Source organism: Microtus pennsylvanicus, chromosome 3 (assembly GCF_037038515.1).
Source record: "Microtus pennsylvanicus isolate mMicPen1 chromosome 3, mMicPen1.hap1, whole genome shotgun sequence".
In the NCBI taxonomy this organism is placed as follows: Eukaryota; Metazoa; Chordata; class Mammalia; order Rodentia; family Cricetidae; genus Microtus; species Microtus pennsylvanicus.
Genome location: NC_134581.1, coordinates 55,201,105 through 55,221,595, shown reverse-complemented (window position 1 = coordinate 55,221,595; position 20,491 = coordinate 55,201,105). Strand labels below are relative to the sequence as shown.

At 50.2% G+C, this 20,491-nt stretch overlaps 1 protein-coding gene across 1 annotated transcript; it reads right to left on the bottom strand.

The window, feature by feature from the left end:
- Window positions 1-10,123: 10,123 nt before the first annotated feature.
- On the bottom strand, window positions 10,124-13,505 carry Kbtbd13 (kelch repeat and BTB domain containing 13). The gene has a single exon (XM_075967758.1). It carries the CDS (start codon window positions 13,432-13,434, stop codon window positions 12,058-12,060), a length of 1,377 nt encoding a protein of 458 aa, XP_075823873.1. The 5' UTR covers window positions 13,435-13,505; the 3' UTR covers window positions 10,124-12,057.
- Between the last annotated feature and the right edge of the window lie 6,986 nt (window positions 13,506-20,491).

Below are 20,491 nucleotides of genomic sequence, written 5' to 3'. Positions count from 1 at the left end.
CCATCCCACTGCCCTCTTAGGTGTTGTCCCCTCTTCTGGTCCCACTAAGTCCCTGAGAGACACATGCCAGGTGGGGAGGGGTGGTGAAGAAGGAAGGCCCCTGATCTGACAGGACAGCTGTCCTAGAAGCTGCTGCAGGCTCAGCTCTCAAACTCATTGTGTCCCCAGGGAATTGTGCTAAATGTCCTCTGTCTCACTCACCCTTAGCCACTTCCTCTGAAGCACCCTAGTGATTACTGTGGGCCCACCGGACTAATCCAGGATGATCTGCCTTCTCACTGGGCCTAGCCTAATCCATCTGCAAAGACCTTTTCACGTGGAAATGACAGCTCACAGGTTCTAGGAGTTTGGTTAGATTATTGGGGATCATTATTTGCCCTGCTTCATGGGGGCAGCGCTTTCCCCACACAATATGTAGTTAATGGTAACAGCCTGTGTATATGTCATATACGGGACATTCCTAGTGCATATATCTGACATGGGACATTCCTATTTTAGAATGGAATGATAGCAAGGCAGGCTGTCTGTGTGGTCCTGAGTTCCTAGTTCCCCTGGCTGATGTGCAGATAGGTCCCAAAGGCCAGTGGCTAGGCAAGCCTGGGCCTTGCTGGTACAGCTCTTATCTGAAGGTACCTTGCTGCTCTGGCTTCAGTATGAGTCCGTCTCCTGCAGCTGTCATGGGAGGAGTGCTAGCCAAGGTGTTGCCATAGCCTCCTCTCAGCCCTGACCTTTCCTTGCAGGGGACGGTGGAGGGAGACACACCCCTAGGTCTTGGTTGGTTGGAGCAGGAGAACTCAGGAGTCCCGAATCTCTTCCAGGGCCCTCCCCATCTGTCAGCCCTTTCCTTCCATACTGCCTAAGCCCAAGTCTGTCCTGTGGCCCCTGCCCTCCCATCTGCCTGCTGTTAAGAGAAGTCTACTAGTCTCCACAGAGGGCACATGGCCCTTTGCTGTGGTGGGGTCTTAGGCACAGTGTAAGAGTTGGTCAGAGGAAGCGGCAAATCCCAGCTTCAACCTTGACCATGAGACCTTCCAGAAGAAAGATCTGGGCTTCAGGGGTCCCAAGGAAGTCTTTCCTAATGAAGGCTAGGGAGGATCTCAGAGCTTCACCCTGGAAGCCTCTGGGGCACTCTCCTCTCCTTCAGACCCTAGGGGCCAAACCTTTGCTCTTACATATACTGATGCCACAGGAACACGGGCAACCAGGAATCTCTCAGAGCATAGTCTCTCGGTCTCTACCTATCTACTACCCACTCCCACCACATGTCTCTCTCTCCCCCACTCTGTCTCCCTCTTCCTTCTTTCTCTCTCCCTCTCCATCTTCCTCCCTTCCACCTCAGGAAATGAAATCCTGCTATATGCACTACCTGAGGGAAGTTTGAGATACATGTGCTTTTATTCTGGGAACAGGGTGGTTCGCACAAGGCAAGAACTGGTGGCTCAGCCCTTGTCTCTAGCAGATCCCTCTCCAGGTGCCCTGTGTTGTTTTTCCTCGGCTCCACATTGGTGCCTGTGAGGGGGCTCTGCCTTGCACCCCAGGAACTGCTGCCCAGGTCACAAGCCAAATCTGCCACCAAAGAACAGCTAATTTGGTTCTGGGGATATGGCTAAGATGTGACCCAGTCAGTTGAGTGCTTGCCTATCATACACAAAACCTTGGGTCCGAACTCCAGCACCGCATAAACCAGGAGTGGGGTTGCATACTGGCAATGCTAGCACTTAGGAGGTAAAGGCAGGAGAATCAGAAGTTCAGGGTCACTCATTCTCAGTCACATCTAGAGTTCGAGGCCAGCCTAGGCTATGGAAGACCCTAGGGGTTTTTTGTTTGTTTGCTTGCTTTTATTTTTTTAATACATTCACCAGGTCTCCCACCATGCATATCTTTATTGATTAGCATACCAGCTGGGCACAGGTCCAGGCAAAAGTACATGAAAAAACAGGAAATGGTCTCAATCCTTCAGTGAGCTGCCGGAGTTGGGTTGGCTTGTGGGGCAGGCGTGACACAGGTCCCTGCCTGGGCTGAGGATGGAAGCAATAAAGGGGTCCAGCAGGGGTTCCTGGGGGCTTGCTGAGCCAGCTCCTCCTGCAAAACTGGGTCCTGGCCAAGAATGCCTGCTGGTTCCGTAGCCTGCCCCATCGGGGCACCCACTCCAGCCTCCAGGGCTTCTTCCCCTGCTGGTGGCCCTCCCTTCTGCCCACTCTCCTCCTGAGCCTGCCCTTATAAGGCCACCCACTCAGGAGATGCAAGTTCTGTGTCCCCTGGGCAACTGCCCACACAGCGTCATCTGCTGTTCTCTGCCCAAGATTTTAAACCTATGCTTTGATTTATTTTGTCGTTAAGAAAATGTTTCCAGATTGAACAGGGACATTAACTGGTTTCCAGATGAGGATACAAAGTTAGAAGCCAGGGTGCTAGGGTGCTGAGGAGCTGGGGCCCAGGTCAGGCCCCAGATGCTTAGCCAGTTTCCACTTCCCTCAGCAGCCAGGAAGTTCCAAGAACTTAAGCAAGCTCTGTGCTTAGGTAACTCCCAAGTACTGGGGGGGGGCAGCCCCCCCCCCCGTGAGACATCTTAGTGCATTGTCAAGGTGCCCTGTCCTCCCTTGACCAGGAGTAGACACATGTCCCTGCTCCAGGCCAACTTCCTCTGGCACGTACCATTGGATCCTTGAGAGCCCCACCCCCCTTTATTGGTCATGGCCTTGGAGAAGTGAGATGGCTCCTGCTGCAGAGCCTGTGCCACTGAGTGCCTGCCCTTCCCTGTCCCAGGGAGCTCTGAGGAACCTGAAGCCTTCACTTCCGGCATGGTCTTGTGTTCCTTAAGTAGCCACGGTGCTTCTGCTGCTCACAGCCATGCCCCCTGTCAGATGTGGTGAGGAAACACACATAGCCTGAGGACCTCCTGCCTCCTGAAGACCTAGAGACAGGCCTGACTGAAAAACCAAGAGAGGGAGAGCCCGGTGAGACTATGGGCCACCAGGAGGCCTGTGTCATCACCAGGGAACTGACCCCAAAGGTACTGTGATCACTAAGCAGCTGCCTCCTCCATCCCACTGCAAGGCCTCAGGACAGAAACCAAACCTGGCTGTCTCTGTCCTTCACTGTGGCATAGCTCATGTTGAAGGGGACACACTTTCTGGATGGAGAAAAAAATAAGGCGAGAAGAAAGGAAGGGAAGGAGGGATGGAGAAGAGAAGGCAAACTCAAAAAAGCCACCCCTGCAAGAAGTGGCCCATACTGAAGGGAACTGGCTTCCCTTAAAGGCAAAGGGAAACCGGGAATTTAGGATGCTACTCTCAGTTAGGCAATTTAGGGAACAAGGCAGACATGTTTGGTCCTCGGTGGCCATCCCTCAGAGCCTGGAGGACCCTGATGCACAGGACTGGGATAAAGAAGAGATCCTGGTGGCTTCTGGGAGGGCCCCAGCATTTATCTTCAGAAGGCGCTGTGAGAGCAGAGCTGACTGGCAGCCCCAGCGCCACACCGTGCCTTTTGGAAGCTTCTCAGTGGCCTTAGGGTTAAGCAGAGAGAAGTCCGGGCCTGAGCAGTCAGATAGCACACAGCTCTGCGGTGCAGTAGGCTAAGCTCTGCCTAGATAAGTAGGTGCTGCTGGTCTCGGAAGCTTCCACCTTTTTCTCTTTGCTATGTCACCCTAATTCCTACTGTGCAGGAACAAGTGACTGAGAAGGCAGCCTGGGGACAGTTCAGGGTTATTGTTTACACACACACACACACACACACACACACACACACACACACACAGCAGAGTTGTTTTTGAGTAGGGGTGGGGAGGTGAAGGGGCGGTTTCTGGGTAAGAGGCTGAGCTCCTCAGGGGTACAGAGCCCTCAGGGACAGGTCATAGGGACTATGTATTTCTTGGTATCTTGATCTTTGTTAGACCTGTAGCAGGGAAAGCCATCTGCACAACCCAGTGAAGGGGACTCCTGCCTGCGGGAGCACGGCCCCAGGTCCCTGTAATGGAAAGGGATCTGGGTTTGTGTTCTGGAGACAGTGGTGCAGAAGGAGGAATGGTGACGGATGCTTCCCAGGTCTAAAGCCCCTCTTTGTGCCTCCCACTCTTGCCACAGTCGATGAATGACTGTCTTCCCCTCTTGCAGCCAGATCAGCTGCTCCTGGGAGACGATCCCACAGCCCTCCCTGGAGGTAGAGAGCCTTCTAGCTCATTGATAGAAGCCAGCCACTGCTTGTTTGAAGTTGTTTCTGTGTTCCTTTCCGCCCTTTGAGTTTAGGCATTGCTGTTGTGCCCACTACTAGATGTCTACCTGATGTTCAGAAGCTAAACAGCTGTCCAGGAGCACACAATCAGAAGACCCTAGAGATGGATTTGAACCTGGAAATCTGAGCCAGCAGCTGGACCATTCCTCCCACTCTGCTTGCCCTCCTCCCTGGGGGCCTGCACTCAGCTCCCTCCCTGACCCCATTGCAAATATGCACACAAAATGCCTCCCACGGGTGGCACTTCCTAACCTATGACAAGGGCCTCCAGAGCTCTCTCCCTGTTGTCTCTGACGAACTCCTTAGTTATGACTCCGTTGGCTACCTTCAAACCTAGCCAGGAGGAGAGAGTCAGGCTCAACCTAGAGTCTGGAGCTATGGGTCTGCTGGATCCCTTACCAGAAGGCATGGCCAGGAGCTCTCACATCTGCTTGTTCCTATGGCCTTCCTAAAAGGGGTTTGATAGGTCAGTTTTTATCCCCTCAAAGTGATTTGGGGAGGCAAGATTCCAGCTTCTGGTCGTGGAGACACAACCCCTACCAGGCATGTCTCTGGTTCCCATCACTGTGGGATCAGTCCAAGCTTTGAGATGGACAGTCGCCAAATATGCTTTACTGTGCCCAAACTCAATGGCTGAGTGACTGGTGCCCAGACTGCTGAGGGCCAGAGGGGACAGGCACACAGCCAGCAGGCTCTTGCCAGGAAAGATGGCACACTCGAACTGGGTCATTAGAGGAAACCTGAGGACAGAGGCTGTTTACGAAGGGTGAGGGGCCACTCCAGGGGCAGCGTGAGGCAGACAGGGCACTCTCTCCACCCCAACCTGAGGCCTGAAAGGACTACTTGGAAATAGCAGTGGGGGAAAGTCAGTACAACACTGCAGGAGGAGGGAGCTGGGGACAAAGTCCCTGACAGAAGCTGTCACTCAGATCAAGGGAGGAAGAAAGTCAATACAAAACTGCTGGAGGATGAAGCCAGGGACCAAGTTGGTAACTCACTCTCCCTTTCTGGCTCCCTCTGCTGAAGCACCAGTGATGTGACCCAAACAGAGGCCTCAAGGGTTGTTAAACATCTCTGCTTGTCACCTTTGCTGCCTTTTTCTGCAGCTCCCATTTTCTGTAAAGTAGAAGCCACATTCTCCAGTCTGAATGCTCAGGCTCCACCCCCATCTCTAGCCTCACAGCCCAGGGGCTCGACAGCCTTCAGTGTTATCTGCATCTCCATCCTTCTTTTATACAGAAACCAGGTTTAGAGCTGGGGTGGGGGTGTATGCCTGTAGTTTCAGCACTTGGGAGGCTGAGGTTAGAGGATTCCCCGAGTTTGGAAGTCCAAGGCCAGCCAGCTTGGACAACATAAGATCACATCTCAGTAAGTAAGGAGTTGGGGACACACACCTGCAGTCTCCATTCTGGTGGGAGTGGAGGATGAGAAATTCAGAAATTCAGTATCAGCCTTGGTTACCTAGCAAGTCCAAGGGCAGCCTGGGCTGCATGAGACCCTGATTTTAAAAAAATTAAAAAACATAGTCGGAAGGGCCTATCTACACACAACTCTCTCTCTCTCTCATAAATAAAAATAAATCTTAAAAAAAAAATCAAGCCAGGGCTGGAGAGATGGCTCCTTAGTTAAGAGCACTGGCTGCTCTCCCAGGGGACCTGGTCCAATTCCCAGCAACCACATGGTTACAGTCATCTGTAGCTCTAGTTCCAGGGCATCTGATACCCTCCTCTGGTCTCTCCAAGCACAAGGCACACACATGATGTACAAACATACAAGCAGGCAAAGCGCTTACACAAATAAGATAAGAATGAATCAAAATGCTTTTTAAAAAGGTTATGCATGGGTCACACACATCTTTAATCCCAGCACCCTGGAAGCAGATACATGTAGACATAATTGAGTTTAAGGCCAGACTGGTCCACATAGTGAGGTCTAGGCCAGTTAGAACTAATAGTGAGACCCTGTCTTTAAAAAACAAACAAAAACAACAGAACCAGCCAGACAGCGGTGGCACACATCTCAGAAGGCAGAGGCAGGCGGTACTCTGAGTTCGAGTGAGCCTACAGAGTGAGTTCCTGGACAGCCAGAGCTGTTACACAGAGAAACCCTGTTTTAAAAACCAAACAACAAAACAGTTGGAGTCAATATTTAACACTAAACCAGATGGCCAGCAGTCAAGCAAGGCTGTCCTTCTGCAGACTGAGCCCCATGAGACCCACCTGCCCACAGTGCCTCATTTCTGCAATCCTACAAAAAAACATTTACCTATGTGCGTGCACACACGCACATGCATGTGTATGCCAGAGGTCAACCATTGGTATAATTCTTTTTGAACCATCTACTTTGATTTTTGAGACAAGGTCTCTCACAGGGACCTGGGCTTGCCAGTTAAGTGAGGCTGGCTGACCAGGGAGTTCCAGAGACTTGGATGCCTCTCCCTCAGCACTTGGATTACAAGCCCAGCTTTTGTTGTTGTTTGTTCTTCAGTAGCCCAGGATGTCTCAAAGCCATTATGTAGCTGACGCTGGTTTTGAACTCCTGATCCTTTTGCCCTAGCTTTCCATGTACTGGGATTACAGGTAGGCTCAGCAGCTTTTCAATATGGTTACCAGGAATGGAACTCAGGTCCTTGTGCTTACCGGGCAAACACTAATGACTGAACTCTCCACAGCTCCCCCATTATCCTTTTGAGCTACTGAGATGTAAGAGAGAAGGCTGTGTGTTTTCCAGCTTCCTGACAGCCAAGGCTGCCCAGGACAGTACTGAGCTGAGACTCTTCACTGTAGTCCTGTGTCCATGATGCCCATACCCAGAGAGACCTTGTCCCCTGACAGCTAGATCTCATGCCGGCACAGTTAATCTGCTGCTGTTTCTGAGGAGTGACAGCAGCTTGAACACAGCAATTAGGATGAAAAAGAGGCCCAGCTGCTTGGGGCCAGAGGAAAATAAACAGACTGGTCCTGTGTGTACTCCATGGCCAAGAGGAGCAATCCTTCACAGGGTGATTAGCTTTTCCAACCACAGCCTCTTCCAGCCCTGGAAGGAAGGCAGGGTGGCTGCGATTCCTGGATCCCACTCTTCCCAGGGTGTCCAGGTCATCCTTTCTTCATGAAGTCGTCTCTACCCTCACCTCGACCCTTACTGCCCAAACAGAAACTTTCCCCACCCTTCTGAAGTCTGAGGCTTGCTATGTACCTACCCTAGGAGCTTTTGTCCTAATTGATCTATTGACTCATCCGTTCATTTTTTTCTGTCAGCGGACATCCGTTAAACACTACTCATTCATCTAACAGATGGTGTATATCCTTGCTATATTGTAAACACTGTTTCTGGTACTAGTGACGCATCAATGAACAACACAAACAAAAGTCTCTGCCCTTGGGCTGGGAACATAGCCCAGGGGTAAGGTGCCTGCCCAGCATGCTGGAAGCCCTGGATTCAATCCCCAGCACCATGAGTTGAGAGGTCCCTGCTCTCATGGAGTTCAAATTTTAGCAGGGAGAAAAAGACAAGAGACAGGTGAAAATATAGCAGGGAGTGTGATGCTAAATGCTGTGGAGGAAAACAGGACTGGAGAGAGAGTTCAGCGGTTAAGAAGTCGTCTTGCAGAGGACCGCAATTTGGGGTGTGTGTGTGTGTGTATGTGTATGTGTGTGTGTGTGTGTGTCTTAGTCAGTGTTCTACTGCTGTGAAGAGACACATGACCAAGGCAACTCTTACAAAAGAAAGCATTTAAGGGCTGGAGAGATGGCTCAGTGGTTAAGAGCACTGACTGCTCTTCCAAAGGTCCTGAGTTCAATTCCCAGCAACCACATGGTGGCTCACAACACTCTGTAGTGAGATCTGGTGCCCTCTTCTGGCCTGCAGGCAGACATGCAGACAGAATACTGTATACATAATAAAAAATAAAATCTTTAAAAAAAAAAAAAAAAGCATTTAATTGGAGCTTGCTTACGGTTTAAGATGCTTAATCCATTATCATCATGACAGGAACATGCTATCATATCATAGGCATACATGCTGGAGAAGTAGCTGAAAGTTCTATATCTGGATCCAGAGAGAGAGAGAGAGAGAAAGAGAGAGAGAGAGAGAGAGAGAGAGAGAGAGAGAGAGAGAGAGAGAGAGAGAGCCACTGGGCCTGGTTTAGGCATTTGAACCTCAAAGTCAACCCCAAGCTATGCATCCCTCCAATAAGGCCACACCTCCTAATCCTTCTCAAGTAGTGCCTGCTACTCCCTGATGATTAAACATTCAAATATATGAGCCTGTGGGGCCTTTCTTAGTCAAACCACCATAGTGTGTCTCTGTGCACATGTGTGTATGTATGTGTGCGCATGTGTGTGTACACATGTGTGTATGTGTGCTTGCCTGCATGTGTTTGCGCACATGCATTTGCCCGTAAGCCAGAAGACAGTTGTTATTCCTCAGATGCCATCCACATCCATTTTCCTTTCCTTCCTTCCTGAGAAAGGGTCTCTCATTGGCCAGGGAGCTTCAGGGATTATCCCTTGCCAGTGCTGGGGATTGCAAGCCTATGCCTCTACTCCCAACCTTTTAAGGATGCTGGAGATCAAACTCAAGTCCTTGTGCTCCCAAAGCAATATTTTACCAGCTGAGCTGTCTCTGCAGTCCCCCTCATTACCTTTCTTTTTTTAAAAAAAAAAAATATTTGTTTATTATGTACACAATATTCTGTCTGTGTGTATGCCTGAAGGCCAGAAGAGGGCACCAGACCTCTTTACAGATGGTTGTGAGCCACCATGTGGTTGCTGGGAATTGAACCCAGGACCTTTGGAAGAGCAGGCAATGCTCTTAACCACTAAGCCATCTCTCCAGCCCCTCATTTCCTTTCTTTGTTGATGGCTAGATTCTTTATTTTTGTTTTTTATTTTATATACATAGGTCTTGAGATTAAACTCATGTCCTCCCACCTAGAAGGCAAGTACTTTGCCAAGTGGGCTATATCTCCTTAGTTTTGCTTAAAAAAAATTTTTTTTGAGACAGTGTCTCTCTATGTAGTCCTAGCTGTCTGGGAACTTGCTACCATAAACCAACTAGTTTGGCCTTGAAATCAGAGATCTACCTGCCTCTGCCTCTCTAGTGCTGGGATCAAAGGCATGTGCCACCAGGCACGGTTATTGCTTAAAATTCTCAAATGTTTAAAAAAGTGAACTTTGGGGAAACTGTGTGAACGTTGTAAGCTCATTACTATACACCAAAGATATCTCTGAAAGAAGGTGCCGCTCTGAGTGAGAAGAGTGTCAAGAGCAGGCCTGTCAGAGCCAAACCTAGAGCCCATGAGCTGACAGACCTTAATGGCACAAAAGGCAGTGCTCTGGCTGCCAGGAAGAATGCTCATCACCTGGAATTAGAGGCAAAGGAGGACCATGGGTCCCTACAGCATCACTGGACTGTGGGTCCTTACAGCATCACTCTCAGGGGGACCGTGGGTCCCTACAGCATCACTCTCAGGACCGTGGGTCCCTACAGCATCACTCTCAGGGGAACCATGGGTCCTTACAGTGTCACTCTCAGGGGACCGTGGGTCCTTACAGCGCCACTCTCGGGGGACCGTGGATCCCTACAGCGTCACTCTCAGGACTGAGCACTGGGCCGACTTGATTTTGAAGGGCAATGCCCTTCTATTTCAATGACTCACTGTGGCGTGGCCCAGACATCACTAAGTCCTGTGCCAGCCTGTGGGTACACACAAGTCTGTGCATGTGCACATATGAAGATGCAAAGATTCTTTTCCAGAACAAAACTATTAAAAATGAAGGTTTTATTGCCCTCCAGAAAAAAACCTAGCAAACTTACTGTAGCCTGGCATCTTTGCCAATTCAATATACGAATCTCTGTCTCTCAGATGATCTTTCTAAGCAGCTTCCCATTCTTCTAGTACCCCCATTCGTGAGCTGAGTAAGTCATTGACTGGTGATAAGTGTGTGTGTGTGTTTTTGTGTGTGTGCACACTTTTATAGAACCACAAATGAGGGACTGTAGAAGAAATGAAAGGACACAGATGTCAGGGTTTATTGCTGAGACTCATCAGATTAGACTATCACAAAGGCTAGAAGATTTCACAGTCTCGAAGGCAGCTTATTTAGGTGTAGGACACAAATCAGGAGAAGAGGTAGCAAGTGACAGCCCGACCTAGGCTCCATGCCCAGGAAATACCATGCCAATGCTGTGTTCTCTATTTCTGAAGCTGGGGTTTTGTATGGTGTGGGTTTGGGAGGATAGAGACAATACGGGACCTTGAAAGAAGTCTGCTGCCGACATGGCCAGGGTGGAGGGCTGAAGCAGGTATCTGTAGCAGAGCTAGGTCTGGGTACTGCGTTTGTTTGAGATGGAATTTCTTTCTCTGTGTAGCTCTTGCTGTCCTGGGACTGGCTCTGTAGAACAATCTAGCCTAGAACTCAGAGATCCTCCAGCCTTTACCTCCTAGGTGCTAGGATTAAAGGCATGTGTCACCACCACCCAGCTCTGTGTATTGCTTTTAAGACAGGAGTTGTTTAACAGCATATCAGTGGGAGACCCCTCACTAGTGATTCTTGTAAGACATCATTTTATTCTGCAGGCAAGGAAGTGCCCGGCTCAGTTAACAGCGTGGGACCTCTACTCTTATCATCTGCACAGACAATACAGTATCACAGAGATCAAGAAGCAAGGCTGCAGCCAGGTCAGGGAAACAGGAGCTGGATCAGCCAATCCTTCTGGAAGGAAGTGGGAATGGAGCCCACAAAGAGAAAGAGGAAAGACATTACCGGACCAGGGATTGGGTACAGAGGAGGTTAGGAGAGAGGTGGAGCCTGTGGCTTATCTAGGAAGGAATGCACTGAGATCACAAGACTAGGCTCCTAACACCTTAAGGAACCTAGTCAGGAGGTTGACAATCTACTGTCCCTTAGTGATAACAAAAAAGATAGGTAAAGGAATTACACCCAGGTGCTTGCTTTCCATTCCAGTCCCCAAAGCTACTGTAAGGAACCCTTGCTCCCTCCCATGATCTCACTCCAGGCTCAACTGAGTTTTGTCTGCTCTAAGAAGTCTGTCCAAACTCACTGCCTAAATGTCTCCATCTTTAGCTGTTCTCTTTTAAAGACTGGAGTTTACAGAGACCCTGTGTGGTCCAGTCTTGCCCCTCTTTCCTCTTGTAGGGCTCAGACTCTGTGGTCTGACTCGGCTCCTGCAGATTGTCTCCGGTTTCCTCTATGCCATTTAAATATGTGGCTACTTCCTGACTTACATTCTTCATCTTCCCTTCTCCATGCTGACTGCTTAGTGTTCGTTTTATTGCATCGTTTGTTTTTTTAATTTTTTAAATCGACATGTTGCTCTCAGTTTCAGAAGGGAGGCAAATTATTTGTAGACCTTTTTTGGGTCATCCTGACACTTCTATTAAGACGGAGTTTCCTAGGCTAGTCTCCAAGCTCTTAGTACCCTGACCTACAGCTACAGCTCACCGAAGGCCCAGCATTGTGTTGCCCCTTCGTGCCTGCTGATTAGCTTTTGGTTAGTACATCATTCAATCTGTTTCTAGCCACAGCTCAATTGTTAGCTGGCTATTCACCTACAAGCCCAGATTGTCCAATAACCCCACTCCTTTCCCTGAGATTATAACCCACCAGCTCTCAGCAGAGCCTAAGGGATTTGAGAACCCAGGAATCTGCGTTGCTCAGGGCTTCTTGGATATCCACACCACCAGAAAGCAGAGATCAGAGTGTCCCAATAGGGAAAAAGGAACTCCCAAGAGCTCCTCAATCCAGAGTCACATAGTCAGGGCTCATGAAGACTCGCGAGTCTTCTGACGTCATTCCTAGCTCACAACTCTGGCAATGCGGTGGCCACAGGCCCAGTAGTGCCCGGCGGCAGCCGCAGGAGAAAGGTCTGCAAAGAGCCAGGCCGAGGAAACCCAGCCTTCTCCCTGAGCAGCCGCCAGGTACCGTCTTCAATGGCGTACACCAACGTGGATACACGGTTGACAGTATAGACGGTGTCCCCACGCACCACGGATGTGAAGAGTGCTCCCTTGCTGTTGACAAACTGGCCAGGAAGCGATGTCCACTGGCCTGTGACCAGGTTGAGGCAATCGATGGCACAGTGCAGGAAGTCATCAGAAGGTCCATTACGCACCACATAGAGACTGTCACGATGGGCCACCATAAAGTGGCCGTAGCTCTGCGAATGACACAGTTCAGCCACCAGCAACCACTTGTCCATCTGCACCACGTACTCAACAACGGCAGTGATATCTGCCGGCCTCCACAGGCACACAAAAAGGCGGCCACGCGCGTGGGCACAGGGAACCCCTGTAGCTGGCTGTGGCAAGTCGGCCACAAAGCTCCAGCAGCCTGTGGTGGGATCGTAGCACTCCACGGAGCTCATGGGAGTCCTCTGGAATTCGCCACCAATGGCATAGAGGCGGCCTTCAAAGCCGGCCAACGCCAGATCATACCGCGGCTGGTGCGGGCTGGGGAACTCGCACCAGGTGCCACCTTCTGGGTCGTAACAGAAACTCAGCTCCACAACCTCCTTGCTGGCGCCACACACACCACCCACGATGTAGAGCTTGTTGCCCAGAGTGGCCACGCCTGCCAGGAGCGTGCTGGCCTCCAAGGGCAGTGCAGCTAGCGTGCGCCAGGCATCCTCTTCCTCGTCCAGGTAGCACATGGTGCGCGATGCATCCTCTAGGAAGCCAGGTGTGGGTGTGTGCGTGCTCACGGCCACATAGGTGCTGGGTCGCAGCCCCGCCACGTAGGCACGGGCCTCGGGCAGCTCCAATTCCGCCACCAGCTCGTGCGCGCCGTCGCGGATGAAGAGCGCGGCGCTGTGGAGCACGTCGTGCAGACCGAAGGCGGCCGCGGCGTCGCACAGCAGCGAGCAGTTGTCCGACGTGACGCTATGCTCTAGGAAGCGCGCGAGCACGGGCGCCTGCAGGAACGCCGCGCACTCCACTGCCTGCAGCAACTCGTCGTCGGCCGCCAGCGCCGGCCGCTCTCCGCGCAGCACCCGCAGCGCCGTGCCGAAGCCCGCGGCGCTCAGAGCACCCAGGCGCACCTCGGCCGCGCGCGCCTCCCGCATGCCAGAGCGGAAGAGCCCACGGAAGAAGCCGCAGTGCTCCACCAGCAGCGACTGCTCGGCCTGGAAGAGTTGGCCGTCCACCCACACCTGCACAGGGACCTCGGGACCCGGGGACATGATGAGCCAGAAGGGCGGAGGCTGTTGCCACTGGGGGGCCTAGATTTGCCTGGGGCCACTGACTCTGGGGCTACCCCGGGGCGGGGAGGAAAAAAAACTTCCCTAGGGGCTATAAATACCTTCCTGACTAAAGATAGGACGGCTCATGTGATGTAGCCCGCAGGCTTGGATGGCCGCCTGGCCCAGAGGACATCTGGACACCTGTGTGGTCACTCTGTTGATAGACTGGTGACAAGGGCTAGTGAAATGGCCCAGCAGGTTCTTTCCTACCAGCCTGTTTGACCTGGGTTCAGCTTGGAACCTACATAAAGCTGAAAGGAGGAAACCTGCTTTACAAAGTTGCCCTTTGACTTCTGGAGTCACACTATGGCATGCATCCCACCTCCACGGAGACTCAGTTACTTTTTTTTTCTTTTTTTTAAAGAAATAGTGACAATATTAACCATATACAAAATAGCCACTGCATGCTGGGCCCTGTCAGGCCCTCTTGTAAAGATAATCCATTTAACTGGCACCATCCCAAGCTGTTTTCCCCACATACAAAGCATGTACCTCGGCTCTGCTCATTTTCCAATAGAGGGGCTGGAGAGATGGCTCAGTGGCTAAGAGCACTTCAAGAGGACCTGGATTCAATTCCCAGCACCTCCATGGCAGTTCACAACTGTATGTAACTCCAGTTCTGGGGATCCACCACCCTCACACAGACACACATGCAGGCAAAACACCAATTCATATAAAATAAATAAATCATTTAAAAAATTGGGATCAATAGAAACAGCTATTGACAGTATTGGGACAAATTCCATAAGATGTTCTGAATTAAGTCTGGAGACTTTAATGTGGCTTGTTCAAGGTCATTCAGCTGGGGACGAGAGTTCGTCAGCTCAAAATGGTGGGGCAGGCAGAATGAAGAGAGACCAAAGCGGAGCATCAGGCCAGGATTCTGAAGTGTACCTTTGCCCAAGTTTGCAGTGTAGCCTAGTCAATCCCCCCACTCAGGTTTTGCCTGCTTGTATGTAGGTGTATCACATGCATACAATGCCCTTGGATGCCAGAAGAGGACCTTAAATGGCGTGGAACTGGGGACCAGGATTACAGACAGTGAGAGTCACCATGTAGATGTGGGTATCAAGCCCCCATCCTCTGGATGAGGAGCAAGTGCTGACTCTTACTGCCGAGCAGTCTCTGAGATTCCGAATCTCTTTTTGAGCCTATTTCCTTCCATGTAAGAGAGCATCCAGTGACCCCTACAGACGGAAGCCACCCCTCACTTAGAAGTGCGGAGCTGGTGTTTGGTCCTCACTTGCCTGACCCTCTCTGGTGCTGTCGTCTTGGGTGAAGAAAAGTATAGGTGCTGGGGAGATGGTATACCCGTGGATGAGAAAGTCTTCTTCATACAATAACTTAAATTTTTTTCTTTTCAAGACTGGGTTTCTCTGTATAACAGCCCAAGCTGTACTGGAACTACCTCTTGTAGACCAGGCTGGTCTTGAACTCATAGAGATCTGCCTGCCTCTGCCTCCCAAATGCTGGGATTAAAGGCATGTGTCACCACCGCCCAGCTACAATAATTTAAATTTAAGCTACACCTAAATTGCTTTGTGATAAACACTTTGACTCCTAATCCTTGCAACACTCATGAGTGGTTACTATGACCCTACCCCCCAAACTGTGCCAAATACACAATATCCATTACTTTTTACAGCAACGCTATGAGCTGGATATCTTTGATAGACAGGGTCTAATGTCTCTTAGGCTGGTTTCATACTTGCCGTGCAGTGAGGGTGACCCTGAATTTCTGACCCTCCAACTTCTACCTCCTGGGTGCTGGGATTACGGGCATGTGCCTAGTTCATGTAGTGCTGCGCTGGGGGCTGAACCCAGAGCTTTGTGCCTCCTGGGCAAGGACTCTGCTTACTGAGTTGTACCCCAACACTGAACTAGATTCTACAGATGGCCCCATTTGATAGATAAGGAGACCAAAAGCAGAGGTTTAACCCAGAAGCAACAAGGGCCAGATCTAGGGCCAGAATGCAACCAGTTTGACCCTAGTGTCTGCGCCCTTAACCTTGCTGCTCTGTTGCCTCCTAAGCCAATGAGAGGCAGTGGAAGGAACTTCAAGCTCACTAATTCCCTTGAGAACTTGGTACAAAGTGAGAGAGAGCCCTGGCCAGGATCTTGTAGCTTGGGATGGTCAGCCCCAGGCCTCCTGCAGCTCAGCCCATGGCACTTTTCCAACTGTACACGACTTTCTTGTTGACCATCTAACACCAGGTCCCAAATGTCAGATGAAAAGGAGTTTGATGATTGCCTTCTCTTACCACTACATTTTGTAGGCCAGGAAACTGAGGCCCAGACTTTGAGAGGATGGTCTATACCCTTTGGGAGATGTTTGGCTTTGGTCCTCCCTTGGGAAGACAGAACAGCTATCCCTTACCAGACAGGAAGTAGGAGGGCAGGAAACCTTCCCTCCCCTTTAGGACACAGACACAGAACATGTAGATGAATCTGCAGGCCCAAAGAAAATGTGCCTCCCTTAAGGCACTCTCTAGTTCACCCCATCAAAACAGCCCTGGGGTGTGGGGACCACTTGTGTGAGCCTGGGAAGCCAGAAGCCTCGGAGACACTGCCAGAAATATCTCAGATGCTCTGCCCCAGGGACTAGGAAGGAAGAGAGGAAGAAGGTGGGGGTGGGGTGGGCAGAAATCCCATGAGTATTGTTCCAGGCCCTCTGCAAGTATCTCTCCTCTGAGACCAGACGTTGGCCTAGAATGCTTCCAGCAGTAGGCATGACAACCCCTCTTGGAGACAAGTGGACGCTGAAGGATCAGATCTTTGCTCATATTTTTGTGAGGCCTTAGTGTCAGGGAGAGATTGTCTGGGGGCTTGCAGATGAGGAGGCTGCTTTTCCTTAGTTGTAAATGACAGTATAGGACTTGACAGACTCTGTCCATTGGCCCGATAGCCTACTAGCCACCTAGCCTGGGTCTGTCTCCTCACCTATGTAGCCTTGCCTCAAACAGGAGTGACGCTAGAGAAGGCAGGCTGTCAGGAGCCCAGGTCTGCTGCAGAGTTGCCCTCAGCTAGTCTGGTCCAGACACCTAGTAGAAGCCAGACAGAGCCTAACAGAACCATCACAAGCCTCTCCTAGAACGCAGTAGGCAAAAATTACAAAACTCATCCATACTGAATAAAGCTTATCCTCCAATCCATTTTATCCCAAGTCAAGACCTCTTGAGTGGGTGGGGGGTGGGGGTCATACACACACCCTGTTTCCACCTTCCACAGCCTGATGATGGGGAGGGGTCCAACTAAGGTGGAGATTGTGCTTCTGAATCTGAGCTGAGGCTCTGCCCTTTGGTCCTACCCTCGGGGCCCCAGCTGGTGTTGTGTGCAGCTGGGAGTTTCCTCCTCCCAGATCCTGAGTGGCCCTCTGGGAAATGGAGAGGACAAGGAACTGTCTTGGCTGTGGGCAGCCCACAGAGTTCCCAGGCCCTGCCTGACCCCTGCCCGACCTCTAACAAACCCCCTCTCCACTTTGCACTCCCCACACTAAGGGAGGTGGGGGTGGGGAGGAAAGGCAGGCATCAGGCTCTGAGCCTTGAAGCAGCACAGACCCAAACCTTAGTCGTATCTGCAGCTGCACAGCCAGCATCCCATAGAGTCTCTCTTTTTATTTAATTAAAACTTTTAAAAAGATTTATTTATTTAATTTTTATGTATGAGAGTCTTGCCTGCATGTATGTATGCGCACCACATGAGTGCCTGGTGCCAGAAGGTGTCCAATCCCCTGGGATTTGCTGTTAGAAATGGTTGTGAGCCACCAGGTGGGTGATGGGAACCAAATCTGGGACCTGTGCAAGAGCGATAGGTGTTCTTAACTGCCGAGTCATCTCTCCAGCAGGGTCTATTCAGTGGAATCCTGAGCTCCAACCTACTGGAATTCCCAGCAGGCTGAGGGAAATCCAGCTTCTCTTCCAGAAGAGCTTTATCTGATGAAGGAGACATAATTTTTGTCCTTGGAGAAAACAACCCCTGCCCCCCCCACCCGATTTGATGGTGGAAACTTTTTTCAGTCATGGTGAAGACAGTCCATAGGGCAGGGAGTATCTTGCAGCTCCTGGGCTTGGGAAAAGGATGAACACGATACTAGGAGTCAGGATTCTTGCCTGGCACCTGAAGCTGTGTGACCACCAATTTGCCAAAGCTACTGAGCCTCTCCAGGCCTCAATTCCATGCCTGAAAAGTGGGATTTGCAACTGACTTCCAAAGTTCTACTCAGTTTTGATACTGTGATATATCATAGAACAACCATAGAAAGCATGTGTTGTAGCCTGGAGAAGCAGTGACATCACAGAGCTCCCGGAAGCTTAGCTTTATGTGCAATTGCTCATGGGTATCTTGGCATCAGGAAAGACAAGTCCTCTTTCTCACCTGTTCATCCCCTACCTGTTTTGTGCATCTATTGAGCACTGACTGCATGCCCATTGCTGGGCCCACATTTCAGTATCTGAAGTCCTCTATAACAATTTTGATCGAGAGGACTAGACAAGGAGATGAGATACTTGACCAAACAGTATAACCTCGCTCTTGAGTAAAGAGTCCTTGACCTCTTGGTAGGTGGTTAAGAGGTATGTGCTTTTAATGGAGAGTAGAAGGAATTATTGATAATTTTATGGGTCATGGGCCAAGTTCTAGATTCTGGGGCCAAGTTCTAGGTTCTAGTTCTGATGTGGGAGTGTCATATATCAATCTGTTGATTTCATTGGTTAAGCAATAAAGAAACTGTTTGGCCCTGTGGGTGGAGTAAACAGAACAGAACGCTGGGAGGAAGAGGAAGTGAGGTCAGACTCCACAGCTCTGCTCTCCGGAGCAGACGCAGGAGAGACGCCATGCTACCTGCTCCAGGGAAGACGCACGCTATGAAGCTCCGACCCAGGATGGACTTAGGCTAGAATCTTCCCGGTAAGCACACCTAGGGGCGCTACACAGATGATTAGAAATGGGCCAAAGCAGTGTTTAAAAGAATACAGTATCTGTGTAATTATTTCGGGGCATAGGCTAGCCGAGCCAGGCGGCTGGGGTTTTGGGGACCCAGCCCCGCCGCTCATATTACTACATAGTTCTAGGTTCTATTTATTTTCATGTTATCCCATCTAATCTTTAATATTATACCAGTTTTAAAGATGAGGGACTGAGATCAGGGAGATTAAAGTAGCCTATTGTAGAGTCTGGCAGCATGTGGCATACTCCCAAGGCCTTTGCAGGCCAGGTCAGTGTGTCAGAATGCTAGACAAACAACTATCAAAGCAGGGGACAGAGGCCAGGCAAAAGAACTGGTCAAAGAGGCCCTGTTTCCTTCTTAAGCCTTGGACTTTAAACTTTAAACAGGACCTTTTGTTAGTCCCAGTTCTAAAGATGAGGAAACTGGGCAGACAAGATGGCTGACAAGAGAGTAAAGGTGCTTGCTGCCAGGTCTGATGACTTGAGCCTGACTCCCATAACTCACACAATGGAAGGAGAGAACTGACTCCCTCGAGTAATCTTCTGACCTCCACACACATGCTCAATAAATAAACAAACAAACAAGCAAATAAACAAATGTAAAAAATAATTTTTAAAAGGTGAAAAAACTGATGCCAGGTTTCATTTATTTATTTGGTGTGTGTGTGTGTGTGTGTGTGTGTGTGTGTGTGTGTGTGTGGTGGAGGTCAGGGAACAGATTGTAGAAGTCACCCATCTCCTTGGACCACATGGGTACATGGGTCCCAGGGATTGAAGTCAGATCATCAAGCTTGTGGTCAGTGCCTTTACCCACTGAGCCGTCCTGCTGGCAGCACCATGGCATACTCCCAAGGCCATGGACTTTCCAGGCCGGGCCAGCGTGTCAGAATGCTAGACAACTCTTTCCTTTTGTTTTTAAGACGGGGTCTGATGTAACCTAGGCTCCTCTTGTACTCCTGACCTTGTAGTAGAAAATGATCTCGTATTTCTGGTCCTCTTGCCTCCAACTCAGAACAGCTGGGATTATAGGCATGTACTATCCGTCATCAAAGGAGTTTACTCGGTGCTGGGGATTGAACCCAGGGCTTTGTGTGAACTGAGCCCTAGCCTAAGAAAGATTTGAAGCAACTGCCCCCACCTCACTGGGAAGTGGCAAAGGTCTCATCTGTAGGACCTGGGCAGGCTCCACCCTTCCTCCTCCAGCAGTGCAGCACCCCTGCAGTGAGATGAGCTTTCTCCCCCTGGATAACGCCTAGAATGTCTGCACAGGACTGTAACCAGCTGGGGATGTGGCTGGAACCAGGCGCCCAATTTTCAACTCCCACAACTCAGAGGAAAACTTTATCCATTAGCTGTTCAAGCAAGTCTGGTCTGAGGGTTTAATCTAAACAAATCCCTGTGGTACCTTGTAATCTTTTTAACAGCTGGGCCACTGTGATTCCCCTCAACAGCTAGACCAAGTCAAGATTCACATTCTGTCCAGAAAAAAGATTTTTTTTTCCTTCTTAGGTTAGGAGGGACACTGGCACCCTGCTTGACCCTGGACCCTCTGCCTGTTGGCCAGGTTTAATGTTTTTCTTTTTTCTGGTGGGTGTAGCAGGCCCCCAGACCTTAGCACAACCGAAGCCATGATGGAAGTGCCGTTCAGACTCTAACACTCAGTACGTAGAGAGCACCACCTGCCAAAACAAAAGCAAAGACCTAACCCATCAAAGTTCACAGTTCTGGGAATGTCTCTCAATGTACTAACCTTGCTCTTTGTTATTTTAAGTTTTAATGGCATGTTATCAATTATGCACAATAGTGGGCTTGGTTGTGACATTTTCACACATGCATATAATGTATTTTGATCATATTCTCTTCCCCACTCCCTCTCTCAGGCCCCTACCAACCACTTGTCCCCCTCCTCTTCCCAATTAGCCTCCTTTCTATTTTTATGCCTTTTAGTTATTTTTTGGCCACCCAATGAGTTCAGTTAGGATTACTTACAGGAGCACGGGTAAAAGCGTTTTGTTTGTTTTTGCGATGGTCTCACAGGTAACTCAAGCTACCC